This window comes from Pituophis catenifer, unplaced genomic scaffold, assembly GCF_029215685.1.
Source record: "Pituophis catenifer annectens isolate HBS135680 unplaced genomic scaffold, rPitCat1.0.hap2 SCAF_2, whole genome shotgun sequence".
NCBI classification, from domain to species: domain Eukaryota; kingdom Metazoa; phylum Chordata; class Lepidosauria; order Squamata; family Colubridae; genus Pituophis; species Pituophis catenifer.
Window position 1 is genome coordinate 238,517,747 of NW_027256882.1, and position 13,357 is coordinate 238,531,103.

General features: G+C 45.5%; 1 protein-coding gene across 2 annotated transcripts in view; it reads right to left on the minus strand.

Moving 5' to 3' along the window:
* The window catches only part of SPTLC1 (serine palmitoyltransferase long chain base subunit 1), a 29,032-nt gene extending 27,320 nt beyond the window's left edge, over nucleotides 1-1,712 (minus strand). For both annotated transcript variants that reach the window (XM_070935669.1, XM_070935670.1), the window contains exons 1-2: nucleotides 1,633-1,712; nucleotides 557-664 (exon numbers count right to left, since the gene is read on the minus strand). In XM_070935669.1, the coding sequence (XP_070791770.1) occupies nucleotides 557-664; nucleotides 1,633-1,695 (171 nt within the window). In that variant the 5' untranslated portion in view covers nucleotides 1,696-1,712. The remainder of the gene's footprint in view (nucleotides 1-556; nucleotides 665-1,632) is intronic.
* Nucleotides 1,713-13,357: the final 11,645 nt, after the last annotated feature.

Below are 13,357 nucleotides of genomic sequence, written 5' to 3' on the forward strand. Positions count from 1 at the left end.
CACAACTTCAGAACCCATTAGTAAGTTAACTAGCCAGTATGCTTTTGAACAGAACTAAATATCTTCTACAGCAGTCTTTGATGAACATACTAAACAACACATAAAATTGTAACATTAAAATCCAACTATGCCTAGAAACTATAAAATAAATAATTATACTATAAAAAGGAGATAATCCTCCTTTTTAGATGCTTGGCACTGACTGGTCAATGATACATGCATCTCTGTTTATATCCCCAGGGCTTCTTGCAGCAATTATAATAAATGTACCTTTCTTTGGCATTACTCATATTTCAATTTGTTTTTCAATTGAATTGTTCAGCTTATATATTATTTTAAAGGTCGAAATAATTCTGAAGTGATTTATCTTGGTCTAATTATTTTACATTTTAAAAACTTGGCATTTTAACAGGGGTGTGTAGACGTTCTACAGCCACTACATATATGTTTGTGTATCTGTATGAATGGGTGAGGGGTGGGGGGGGGAGGGAGGGAGGGAGAGGGAGAGGGAGGGAGGGAGGGAGAGAGAGAGAGGGAGAATTTTAGAAATTCAGACCTTAGGTGTAAGATCAGATCGCTCCTGAAGTTTGTATGTTTTAGAGAAAAGCAGTCTGATTATCCATAGGATCAGAATACCTTCTAAAATAAGATGGTACGCTGGAGCCTAGAAATTAAACAACAAAAGAGAAATAATTAATGAACAACCAAAGTTATTTCAAAAAATACACATAACAGGCAATTTCTGCAATGCCGAAGCTCTATTTGAAACACAACTTATATGACTATGCAAGAATGAGTTTTGAGACAGAATATGACTGAGAAAAATTCAATAGGGATACTGAAAAAGGACTGCATCTATTTTTATGCATGTCTCACTGGGATGCAAAAACGTCTATAACTTTGAAGCTGCAAACTAAACTGCCTATAATTGGAACTCTAATTTGAGGCTGATAAAACTAATATGATTTTAAATTTTGAATCATAGAATTAGGACCCTATGATCCTGATGGATTTTATTTCAGGCTGGAAGGGCAGAAGATAAAACTTCCTAGACATTTATCAAAATCTAACCCCAGAAACGGACGATACCGAACATCAAAACTGCAATAAGTGGGTAAATAAATCTTCCTGTTCGCGTCATTTGTTGGGGTCACGTATAGTGTAGTGCAGGGGTCCCCAAACTTGGCAGCCTTAAGACTTGTGGACTTCAACTCCCAGAATTCTCCAGCCAGCATAGCTGGCTGGAGAATTCTGGGAGTTGAAGTCCACAAGTCTTAAAGCTGCCAAGTTTGAAGATCTCTGGTGTCATGAATCCCCACAATACATTTCCCCGCGCCATACATAAGCCAACATCACGATGCCTTCGCCTCCCAGCCCAAGTCCCTTTCTTTCTTTTTTTTTTTTACTCCATCCCTCCTTAACAGGGACTCGACCATCTTCCCTTCCTATAAATCCCGAACCTTTTGTCAGCCACAGCCTTTATTTTGGGCGCGGGGGGGGGGAGGGGGAGAAGAGAAAGGTGACATGCAATTCCGCCTGAGCTTTCGGTCTCCCCCTCAATGCGGGCGGGGGGGGGGAGGGGCTGAAGATGACCTTCCCAAACCCCTCAGTGCAGCCATCTTAGCCGCTCACCTCATAGAAGGCCTGGACCATCTCCACCAGCACCCACTGTTGCCCCATAGGCTCCGCCGCCATCGCCCTCAGTTCCTTCCGGGTAGGAGGCGGAGGGTAACGTCGCCAAGCGTGAACAGGAGGAGGAGGAGGAGGAGCCGTGACGTAGAGCGCGCGAGAGCAGGCGGGGACGGTTGGAGCTGGTCTTGCCGGCTTTTTTTTTTTTTTTTTTTTTTAAAATCAGCGAGAATGAGGCGGCGGTTCTCGTTGCGCGCGAGCGTGGAAAATGATGGTTTCTCAATCTTAACATGCATGGAGGAGGGCGGATATCGATGCCCAATAATAATGTTTCCTTGGATTAAGCATGCCTAGATGTCAAATGTTCTTTTTTTTTCTGACAAAGGAGAAGCTTTTCCCTCCCCCCCTTTCGTTGTACCGAAAAACGAGGCTTGTTTTCCCCCACGATGGTCTTGTGCAGGTAGTCCTCGACTTACGACAGTTCATTTAGTGACCAAAGTTTCAACGGCCCTGAAAAAGGTGACTTACTATGACCGTTTTTCAGAGTTACAACCTTGGTTAGCATTCCCCGTGATCATGGGATCAAAATTCAGATGCTTGGCCATTGGTTCACACTTACGACCGTTGTGGTGGGATGGCTTTTTACAACCTTCTTGACAAGCAAAGCAGAGGTGGGCTTCAGCAGGTTCTGACCAGTTCTGGAAAACCGGTAGTGGAAATTTTGAGTAGTTCGGAGAACCGGTAAATACCACCTCTGACTGGCCCTGCTCCCATCTATTCTCTGCCTCCCGAGTCCCAGCTGATCCGGAGGAAATGGGGATTTTGCAGTAACCTTCCCTTGGTGTGGGGAGGGAATGGAGATTTTACAGTATCCTTCCCCTGCCACGTCCACCAAGCCACACCCTCAGAACCGGTAGTAAAATTTTTTGAAACCCACCACTGAAGCGAGAGTCAATGGGGAAATGAGATTCACTTAACAATCGGGTTACTAACTTATCAACTGCAATGATTCACTTAACAACTGTGGCAAGCAAGGTCATAAAATGGGGCAAAACTCACTTAACAGATGTCTCACTTAACAATAGAAATTGTGGACTCAAATCTGGTCGAAAGGTGAGGACTACCTGTACTCAGCTCTAATGGGATTTCCCAGACTCTCCTCCCCAGACAACACTTAAGTCAACAGCCCAGAGTTGTTGGGAACCGGCATACATGTTTAATTAAATACCTTTGTGACTAGTCTAGCAATGTTCAGACAGGTGTCTCCGAAGTATTAAACCGTTTGAAAAGTACCTTAGCCTCAAATAAAGATCATGATGTCCTGCATACAGTAGAAGTTGAAATGTTTCCCAAGTTTTCTCCAAATGACTTAGTATGACTGGATGAATTTTTTTTTCTTTTAATAAATAGGAAAGTACTGTTTTAAAGTGGTGATTCCGCCCATAATCTTGTACATCCCTAGTAAGCATCTTACTTGGCAGTAGGCAGTAGGTATTATTTTCATTAATATAAACAAGACCAATTTAGAAACCCCATAGTTAAAATGTCATTCTCACTTTCAGCATTGACTTTGATTAATTTGCAAATACATGTTGCAACCATTTATCTAAACAACAATGATTAGGGTTTTGTTTTTTCTTTTAACATAAAAACAGAATGTGGCCTCATCATTGTTTGGTCACTTGGTTCACCTATGCACCATTTCCATGTCAGATGAGAGCTAAAATTTGGAAGCTTTAGCTGGTTCAAAGTGCAATAACAAGTGCAGTCTTTGAGGCCCCTAGAATAGCCCATATTATACCTCTGCTGCACGAGCTACCATTCTGCTTCTGAACTGGGTGCAGTTCAAGGTGTTGGTTAAGACCAAGGGTGAAATCCAGCAAGTCCTGACAGGTACTGGAGAACCGGTAGCGGAAATTTTGAGTAGTTCATACAACCAGCAAATACCACCTCTGGCTGGCTCCAGAGTGGGGTGGGAATGGAGATTTTGCAATATCCTTCTCCCAGGAGTGGGGAGGGATTGGGGATTTTGCAGTATCCTTCCCCTGCCACACCCACCAAGCCACGCCCACAAAACCGGTAGTAAAAAAATTTGGATTTCACCACTGGTTAAGACCTGTAAAGCCCTTAACGGCATAGGTCCAGATGAATGACTCATCCCACTAGGACAGCAGAGAGGGCTCAATGCGGATCTTGTTGGTCAAAAAATTCTGACTATCAGGATCCCGAAAAAGGGCCTTCTCTGCACCTATCCTTGGAACATCTTATCCTCCAAGGTGAGATTTGCCTCTATCCTCCTATCCTTCCACAAGAGCCCGAAGATCTGACTGCTGGTTGGCCTGGGGACCCAATGAAGGTGGCTACTACCATAGGTTGATAGCAAACCCCATCTTCACCCTCGCTGCCTGCTTCCTCACTCGCCCACCTTTTTTTCCCTCATATCGTCGTATAATTGGTGTTTTGTTTTTGCTTATTCTATTGTTCTATTACTTTACCACTGTTACATTTTACATGTCATTTTCCCATTTTTGTTCCCTAGAATAATCCCACAGTGAGATAGATGGCAAATAAATTTAACAATAATAATAATAAATACATGGTAAATATAAGTGTAAACCTCATACATAAAACATTTGGCAATTTATGAGATACTCTCATTTCAGCCACTCATAATAACACCAGATGTGTGTGGAAGGAGGGGCTGAAATAATGATGCATTTTGCCGAGGGCAAAGCAAGTAATGAAACAGGACTGCAGTTTGTGGCTTCAGAACAGCCACACCCTTCCATGCCTGGTTTTATAAGTAATATTTAAATAAATCTGGTTATCATTAAAAGAATACCTTCAGAATGTTCACATTCATCTGTTTAAAAGGAATAGTGCCAGGGCAGAAGCAAACTGATGCTGCTTTGGTCTACTTTGTGGAAACAAAATCAGTTGTTCCTGAATTGCATAGCATAAGATTCGGATGCCCCTGCAGCAAAACTGATTTCTATCTGAATAGCAAGAGTGACAGTGAAGAATATTGGTATAAAATGGATGGCATAAATAACATGAGTGAGGAATTTCACCCAGTAAAGAGATCCTATACCCATTCATCAATGCAGCATCTCACTTATAGAGACACTGTGTATAGTATTGCTATTCTCAAGCTGCAGTTTAGCTGGGAAGATATGACACACATCGCATTCCCTCCAGCAATCCAACTTATTATCTGGGATGAGCGTTCAGGATTGCACAGTGTTAGGAGTGCTTATTGGACTATATTTATGATATCACTCGTTGTTGTTCAGCCTGCCTTCCCAAACAGTTTGGCTAAAACGAACATAAACAGAAAAGGCATTGTGTCAAGAGTTGTTATTCTGTCTAGTGAGACTACATTCTGCCCTAAATATTCCTGCTTTTCAATGACTGGGTTCTAAGTAGGTACCCTTCCAGGTTTCTTTCCTTTTTTGGTTGATTTTTATTCTTACAGACTTCGTGTTTCTATTTAATTACTTTTTATAATTTGTATTTTCATTTTGCAAAACTGAATCACGAAGCCAAAAGGGGAAAAAGATCTGTTGAAAGAAAAAAATCTAAGCCAGTTATGTGCCTGGTGGATGGTATTCTTTTCCAAAACATGTATACTGTGCACAAACAATTCACACATGATATTGGTATATGACTGACCCAACCATGTTTGTTCTCATGCTGATTTCTGTACAGGTGCCCTTGTTTAGCGATCACAATTGCGATCTGCAACTCGGTTGTTAAGCAAGGCGACTGCTAAGTGAAACCTTGGCTGTGCTTATGATCTCACTTCAGGTTCCTTTGTTTTAAAGATGTGTGAAAGTTATAAATGCAAGGACTGATCACAAAGTTACTTTTTTATTGTAAGTGGGAATGATTGTTAAATAACTACATTCAGGTATAATTTAAGATTTCCCAAGAGGAGATGTTTGCCGATATTTCTGTTTTCAAACACCAATGGTAGTTGCCCCCACCCCCACCCTCATGTACACCAAGAGGTTTAACTTCTATTTTGTGAGACAGGAATGTAAAAGTACTCTGATAATTAGTTGTTGAACTTAAGCCATCACATATTTAGAATCTGAGCATCCCCTCTGATGATCAATTAGAGGCAGATCTGCATTATTTACACTATTGAGTCCTTTCAAACTGTTTTAAAGCTGGTTGTGTGTCTATCATCATCACTGGAGGCATTAGAATGACTCAACCAGAGCAACTTTTCCAGAGAGCTAATAAAAGAGCACAAAAAACCCTGTAATTTAATCAATGGCCCAACAATGCGAATCTTGGTGCAACAAAAATTCATAAAATTCATAGGAGCCTGGATAGCTCAGCAGACTAATGCATTGTAATTTAATTCCAGCTGTCTGCAATTAGTAAGTTCGAATCTTGCCAGGCTCAAGGTTGACTCAGCCTTCCATCCTTTCTAAGGTAGGTAAATTGAGGACCCAGTTTGTGGGGGCAATAAGCTGACTTTGTAAAAATATACAAAAGTATGAAGGCTATTGCTTAACGCATTGTAAGCCGCCCTGAGTCTCCGGAGAAGGGCGGCATATAAATCAAATAAAAAAAAAAAAAAAAAAATAACCTTAACTTCCTGGAAAAATTGCTTGTTTTTTATTACATTTAGAAACCACCCATAACCTACCCAGAGTGGGTAGTCACCAACTTACGACCACAATTGAAACCATCACCATTACGCTCCCACCAGTGATAATCTAAAAGTGTGACCAATGCTCTTTCTGTTTCATATCCATGCCCGAACCCTAACAAAAAAATGTAATCAAGGATCGTCTGGAATTTCAATCATCTTCAATCATCTTCAATCAACCTATCAATCATCTTTTCTAAAAAGAGGTGAGAAATTGGATGTAAATTGTCCAGAATGGTGCATTCTAGAGATGGCTTCTTGAGGAGTGGGCACACTAGCACCTTTTTAAAAGGGGGACAGAACACACTACATGAAGGATGAATTCACCAGTGCATGAACATCTCTTGGATGGCCTTGACCAAACAAAACTCACAGGTTAGATCTTGCATTTACCGGTACATGCATATCCACATTTACATTCTGGAGGAACCTGTCCACTTCTTCAGGGCCAACAGAATCAAACCGTTTTCAGATAACTAGATAAGTCTGCTCCTGGGGCAACTCAGTGAGACTTATATCATGCTTAACATCCAGTTGGAAACAGGTACAGATGATTTTATCCTCCACAGAAAATTCCTTTGTTCGGCCCTGCAGATAGGCCTATGGGATTTCCATGAGTCCTGAGAAAATCCAAACAAACAGCAGCTCAGTCTCATATAGGTTTTAAACAGGTATCTGCAGGGTGCCATATATTTGTCTGATCTTATGCACTCTTCTCCTTGGCAGTTATTTAAAGGGAGAGCTGTGAACAGGATGCTATCCACTTGAGGCCTGGAAGGTAGGGTGAACCAAATGTCCTGCTTAAGAAAACAGATTGCAATTAATTCTGTAAATCATACAGAAAGACAGGGTTTTTCAGATATGTGCAACTGAGCTATAAATGAAAGCATAAATTAATGTATTTAGCTGCTGAATATGGACAGTGAAATACTGAAGACATCATTATGAAAGGACCAGTTGAAAATTAATTGAAAAATGGGCTAATCTAGGAAAAAATCTTTTTTAATGTAGTTAAGCATTGGACTTAGTCTGGAAGAAGATCTGAGGGAATGTCTTAATTCCTGTTATCTCTTCTCTGTGTTTTGTGGGCAGAAAGTTGGCAGAAATGAAGATGACTGCAGATCAACTTCAAATTGGTCAGTGAGGGATTAGAGAGTGGAAATCCTGTGGGAGTGCACAGTAGGGGAAAAATAGTTATAAGAAGGCAGAGAAATAAATGATCTTGGTAAAAAAGGGATTATTTTCATTGCACTGAAATCTTGGAATTTTCCTTTGATTGCTATAAGCATTTCTCATTTCCACCTCAGAAGGAATTATGTTTAACGTTCTACTGAAACCAGAAGCAAACCACATTTATATTTCTATGACAGTTGTTGGGTTTGCAGACTGCAGGGTATTTTAAGGCCCAGTTTGCCTTAGTACAGTTAATCAGTTTGTATTTAATTTCCTGTTTAATTCACTAAGAGTCATCATCAAGACAAATTACTATGAACAGCCCAAACAGCTGATGCGAGTGGTGGCAGCCTGTTGAAATTTCATCTGCCCCACTCAGGAACTTCCTCAGCGGTCCCTGGAATCCGGGAATGGTGGCGTGGATATTAGCGGGGGTGGTGAGGCCAGCCCCAACATTAAACTGGGCCATGACACACCCCATGGAAGTACTGGAGCTGTTCTCAGGCACTATTGCCGGAGAAGGGAGGCTTCCTAGAAGGTGAAAACTGAGAGGAACATAACGGACCGGAGAAGAAAGACCCCCTCCCGGGATATCTTGGCAGCTGTAGAGGACCTGAAGGCCTCCTGTGACATCCAATGGAGGCTGGGGTTCGGATTTGTTATCCCGGAAGAACTGAACTATCTGAGGAATGTAGGGCTGGGGGGCGACGGAGGAGTCTTCCGTCACATAGATACCAGCCCTTTTCTCCTCCCCCTCCCAGGTACTGTGTCTGCCTAAATGGGCTTATTATTCACCCTAATTGAGGGAATTTTCTCTCTCCCCCCCTTTTTTTCTTCCCCTCTTCCTTCTTCCCCTTCCCTTCTTTCCCTTTTTCATCGGGACTTACTCGAATATGATCTTGAGTTTAAGACTTTGCCAAGGATTTTCCATCTTCGCCCCTGGCGTGACTCATAGACTGACTGATAGACTGATAAATCTTTCTTCCGACCATGGTCAGCCAAACTGATGCAACTGTTGAGGGGTCCTCTATTACATCATGACTCTTGTCTGTGGGAGAACTTTTTCAATCTACGGCCCCATGGGGTTCTGCCGTGAGAGGGCGGGCCGGAGGTCGCCCCCATTGGAGGAGATAATTTAGGACCCTCCTGCTGTTGTGGGAGGACAGTTGAGATACCAACAGCACATCGATGAACAATTGGCTGTGTTACATCTTTTGTGAAGTCCCCTGTCTGAGCTTTGGGCCTCCATCGCTGCATTTTGGAGATGTATACGACTGCAGATCTTCTTGCGCTGCGAGATTCCCCCTTCTCGCAGATGTGGCCCTCCTCACTATCGAGGGCCCACCTCAAGGAAGGGTTTTGGGACCCAGAGAGGTGGCATGTGAAAACGAGGGGATTGAGGGGTTTTCTAACAAAATTTTTAGTCAAATTTTTAAGGGGTCCTAGAGAGGGGGAGGGTCAGATTGGAATTCGGGCTGTGGGTATGGGGGATAACCCACAAGGGGGAGGGTCGGGTCTGGCAGTGAAGCGTGGCGTGGGGGATGGGGGACCCGGGATCGAGGGGGGGTTAGAGCTTGTCCAGATAGTTTTTTGATCATCAGTACTGTAGGTGGGAGGGGTAGATATGGCGGGAGCAGGGGGCCATATCGTGTTAGGGGAGTGCGCACTCACTGTCTACGAGCGGTGGCGTGCTCCGGCCCCCAAGGCTCTACTCACTCCTCAGGTTGCATAGACCCTCAGGACCCAGGCCTTCGGTAAAGGTCCGTAGTAAATAAAGCCCCCCTCATCTGTGATCTTGTTCAGGAGGGGGGTGCGGACCTGGCAGGTATTACGGAGACCTGGTTGGGCCAGGAGGGGGGGTTCCCCTCGTTGAAATGTGCCCGCCAGGTTTCCAAGCATTCCATCAGCCGAGGTCACAGGGGAGGGGCGGGGGGGTAGCGGTTATCATTAAAGAAGGTCTGAGACCGAGGGAGGCCACTGTTCCTCAGACGGCCGGCTGTGAATCCCTTTTTGTGAAATGGGGTCATGGGGTTCAGATGGGTTTGCTGATCATGTACCTGGCTCCCTGCCACGTGGCAACAGCCCTGCCCGAGCTACTCAACGTCATCGCCGCGATGGCGGTTGATACCCCTAAGCTTATGGTCATGGGGGATTTCAACTTGCCGTCCGTGGGTGAGACGTCAGAGATGGCTCGGGAGTTCATGGCTTCCATGACAGCTATGGACCTGACCCAGTTAATTCATGGCCCTACCCACACAGGGGGAAACACGCTGGATCTGGTTTTTGTCTCTGGACAGTGGTTGAGGGATCTTGATATAGGGGATATAGTTACTGAACCCTTGTCATGGTCAGATCACTCTCTCCTTCGTCTCGACTTTCGAACCGCTGCACCCCACCGCAGGGAGGCGGAGCCGGTAAGATGGTTCCGCCCCAGGCGCCTGATGGAACCTGACAGATTCCAGACGGAGCTTGGGCCATTTCCTGAGGTTCTGGCACACGCCTCGACTGGAGACCTGGTGGCCGCCTGGGATAGGGCGGCTGCTGGTGCTCTGGATCGGGTCGTGCCTTTGCGGCCTCTGACCCTGCGCCGATCTCAATTGGCTCCTTGGTTTACCGAGGAGCTGAGGGAGTTGAAGCGCCGGAAAAGACACCTAGAGAGTAGTTGGAGGGCCAGTCTTTCTGAATCTGACCGGACACTAGTAAGATCCCACATTAGGAATTACTTAGTGGCGATAAAAGCAGCGAAATGTAGTTATTTTGCTGCTCTTATTGCGTCATCAGATAATCGCCCGGTCACCCTCTTTAGGGTGACCCGCTCCCTGCTCCACCAGGAAGCGCGGGAGGACCCCTTGGAGGGTAGAGCCGAGGATTTTGTTCAGTATCTGTATGACAAAATCACTCAGATTCGGGAAGATTTGGACTCCAACTGGGTAGTCTCAGGGGGAGAGACAGGGGCAGGTCTTAAGAATGTTATCTGGGATGAGTTTGATCCTGTGACCCCTGAGGACGTGGACAGGATTCTGGGTAGACTGAACGCGACCACTTGTTTATTGGACCCGTGTCCTTCCTGGTTAGTACTGGCTTCCCGGGAAGTGACACGAGGCTGGCTCCAGGTGATTGTAAACGCTTCGCTGAGTGAGGGTGACTTTCCCGCCGCCTTGAAAGAGACGGTGGTGAGGCCTCTCCTCAAGAAGCCATCCCTGGACCCGGCAATGTTGGTAAATTATTGTCTGGTCTCCAACCTTCGCTTTGTTGCAAAGGTTGTTGAGAGTGTGGTCGCGCAACAGCTCCCCCAGCACCTGGATAAAACGACGTATCTGGATCCATTCCAGTCGGGCTTCAGGCCCGGGTACAGCACGGAAACGGCATTGGTCGCGTTGGTTGATGATCTCTGGAGGGCTCAGGACAGGAGGTGCTCCTCTGTCCTGGTCCTGTTAGATCTCTCAGCGGCTTTTGATACCATTGACCATGGTATCATGCTGCACCGGTTGGAAGAGTTGGGGGTGGGAGGCACTGTGTTGCGGTGGTTCTCCTCCTTTCTCCCTGACCGGTCGCAGTCTGTGTTGACAGGGGGACAGAGGTCGACCCCGAGGCCCCTCATATGTGGGGTGCCGCAAGGGTCGGTCCTCTCGCCTCTCCTGTTCAACATTTATGTGAAGCCACTGGGCGAGATCATCCGTGGTTTCGGGGTGGAGTACCATCAGTACGCTGACGACACCCAGCTGTACATCTCCACCCTGGATCACCCCAACAATGCCCTTGAAGTGATGTCCCGGTGCCTGGAGGCCGTACGGATCTGGATGGGGAGGAACAGGCTCAGGCTCAACCCATCCAAGACTGAGTGGCTGTGGTTTCCGACGTCCCGATATAGTCAGTTGACGCCATCACTGACTATTGGGGGCGAATCATTGGCCCCCACGGAGAGGGCTCGCAACTTGGGCGTCCTCCTGGATTCACGGCTGTCTTTAGAAGAGCACTTGACGGCCGTGACCGGGAGGATTTTTCATCAGGTTCGCCTGATTCACCAGTTGCGTCCCTTTCTGGATCGGGACTCGTTACGCATGGTCACTCATGCCCTTGTCACCTCCCGCCTGGACTATTGCAACGCTCTCTACATGGGGCTCCCCTTGAGGAGCACCCGGAGGCTCCAACTGGCGCAGAGTGCGGCCGCGCGGGTGGTAATGGGAGCGACATGGCGTTCCCATGTAACACCTCTCCTGCGCGAGCTGCACTGGCTCCCGGTGGTCTTCCGGGTGCGCTTCAAGGTTTTGGTTACCACCTTTAAAGCGCTCCATGGCTTAGGACCCAGGTACTTGCGGGACTGCCTACTACCACCAATGGCCTCCCACCGGCCGGTACGCTCCCATAGAGAGGGGCTCCTCCGGATGCCGTCAGCCAAACAATGCCGACTGGCGGCCCCCAGGGGGAGAGCCTACTATCTAGAACGAGCTCCCCCCAGAGATACGGAGGATCCCGGATCTGCACACCTTCCGCCGCGCCTTAAAGACATTACTATTTCACCAGGCCGGCCTGGCCTAATTTTCCCCCCCTTTTATAAAGATTTTTAAAATTTTAAATATCTTTTAGTATTTATATATTCAATTTTAAATTGGTTTTAAAAGTTTGGGGTTTTAAATTTGTCGGGGCCAAAATTATTTAATTTGATTTTATTCTATTTTTTAAATTTTGTATTGTATGTGTTTTTATTTTTTGGCTGTGCACCGCCCTGAGTCCTTCGGGAGTAGGGCGGTATAGAAATCTAATAAAATTAAAATGAAATGAAATGAAATGAAATGAAATGAAACAATCAAACAGCAGTCTTACAGAATTGTATCTCTTGTTTTACTTTTGTTCTTGGTGCCTTTTTTTAAGGACAAAAACTTTCAAAGGATGCAAGTATAATAAGGCTGCGGAAATGTTATATAATTATTAAAAGATGCAAATCTTCTTCAAACATTTTGTGTTAATCTACACACATTTTGAATTTGTTCCACAGTTTTACCAATGCTACATCTATTTAAAGGTGCATCTTTCTTCATTGGAAAATGGTAGGAAATTGTGACATCAAAGTCCAGCAACCTAATCTTAAGGAACCTAGGGCCCTAAAAGGGGCTCTAGAGACTTTAATGTGATAGTGGATAAACAGCAGTGAAAAGAGAAATGATGCAGGAGCAGAGGTGGGCTGCACTTTCTTTAACAAAGGGTTCACTGGTTGTGAGCACATGCACACTTGCTTTGCTCGCACATGCCCCTTTGGGAAAGAAACGGAGCTTCAAACAGGCTCCTAATCAGCTCAGGCAGCTATGGTGAGAACAGCAGGGGCGGCACAGAACGCAGCTGGGCCAGCAAAGAGCCAGAAAGTAAGTTATAAATGGATAACATAGAATAGAGGTGGGTGGGCAAGCCCAGCCAGCAATCAGAGCTAAGGGTTTGCCCAAACCCTTGCGACCATGCAGCAGCCCACCACTGTGCAAGAGTACAAACCAGGGGTGAAATGCTACTGGTTCGGACCGCTTATGCCTTCTGGGTAGGGAAAATTTTGACTGGTTCGGAGAACCGGTAGGGATAATTTTGATTGGCTCCGCCCACCTGCCCTCCCCCTCCTCTCACCTCTCCTATATTCTATTGTTTATTAGCTCAGCTGATTCGTGCGGCAGAGCAATTTCCTCCTCAGCTGAGCTAAGAAACAACAAATGAGTCAGTCTCATTTGCCCCCAACTAGAATAATAAAGGGACACTTTCTGCTGCTTTTTTTCTCCCCCCCCTTCCCCCCAGCAGGGAAGGAATATTAGCTTTAATGAGATGTCTGGGAGTTCAGCCAAGAGCAGTTATCACCTCATTAAAATGTTGTGGAAACTACAAACCACCTTGCCTGAATTGAGAAACTGCCTC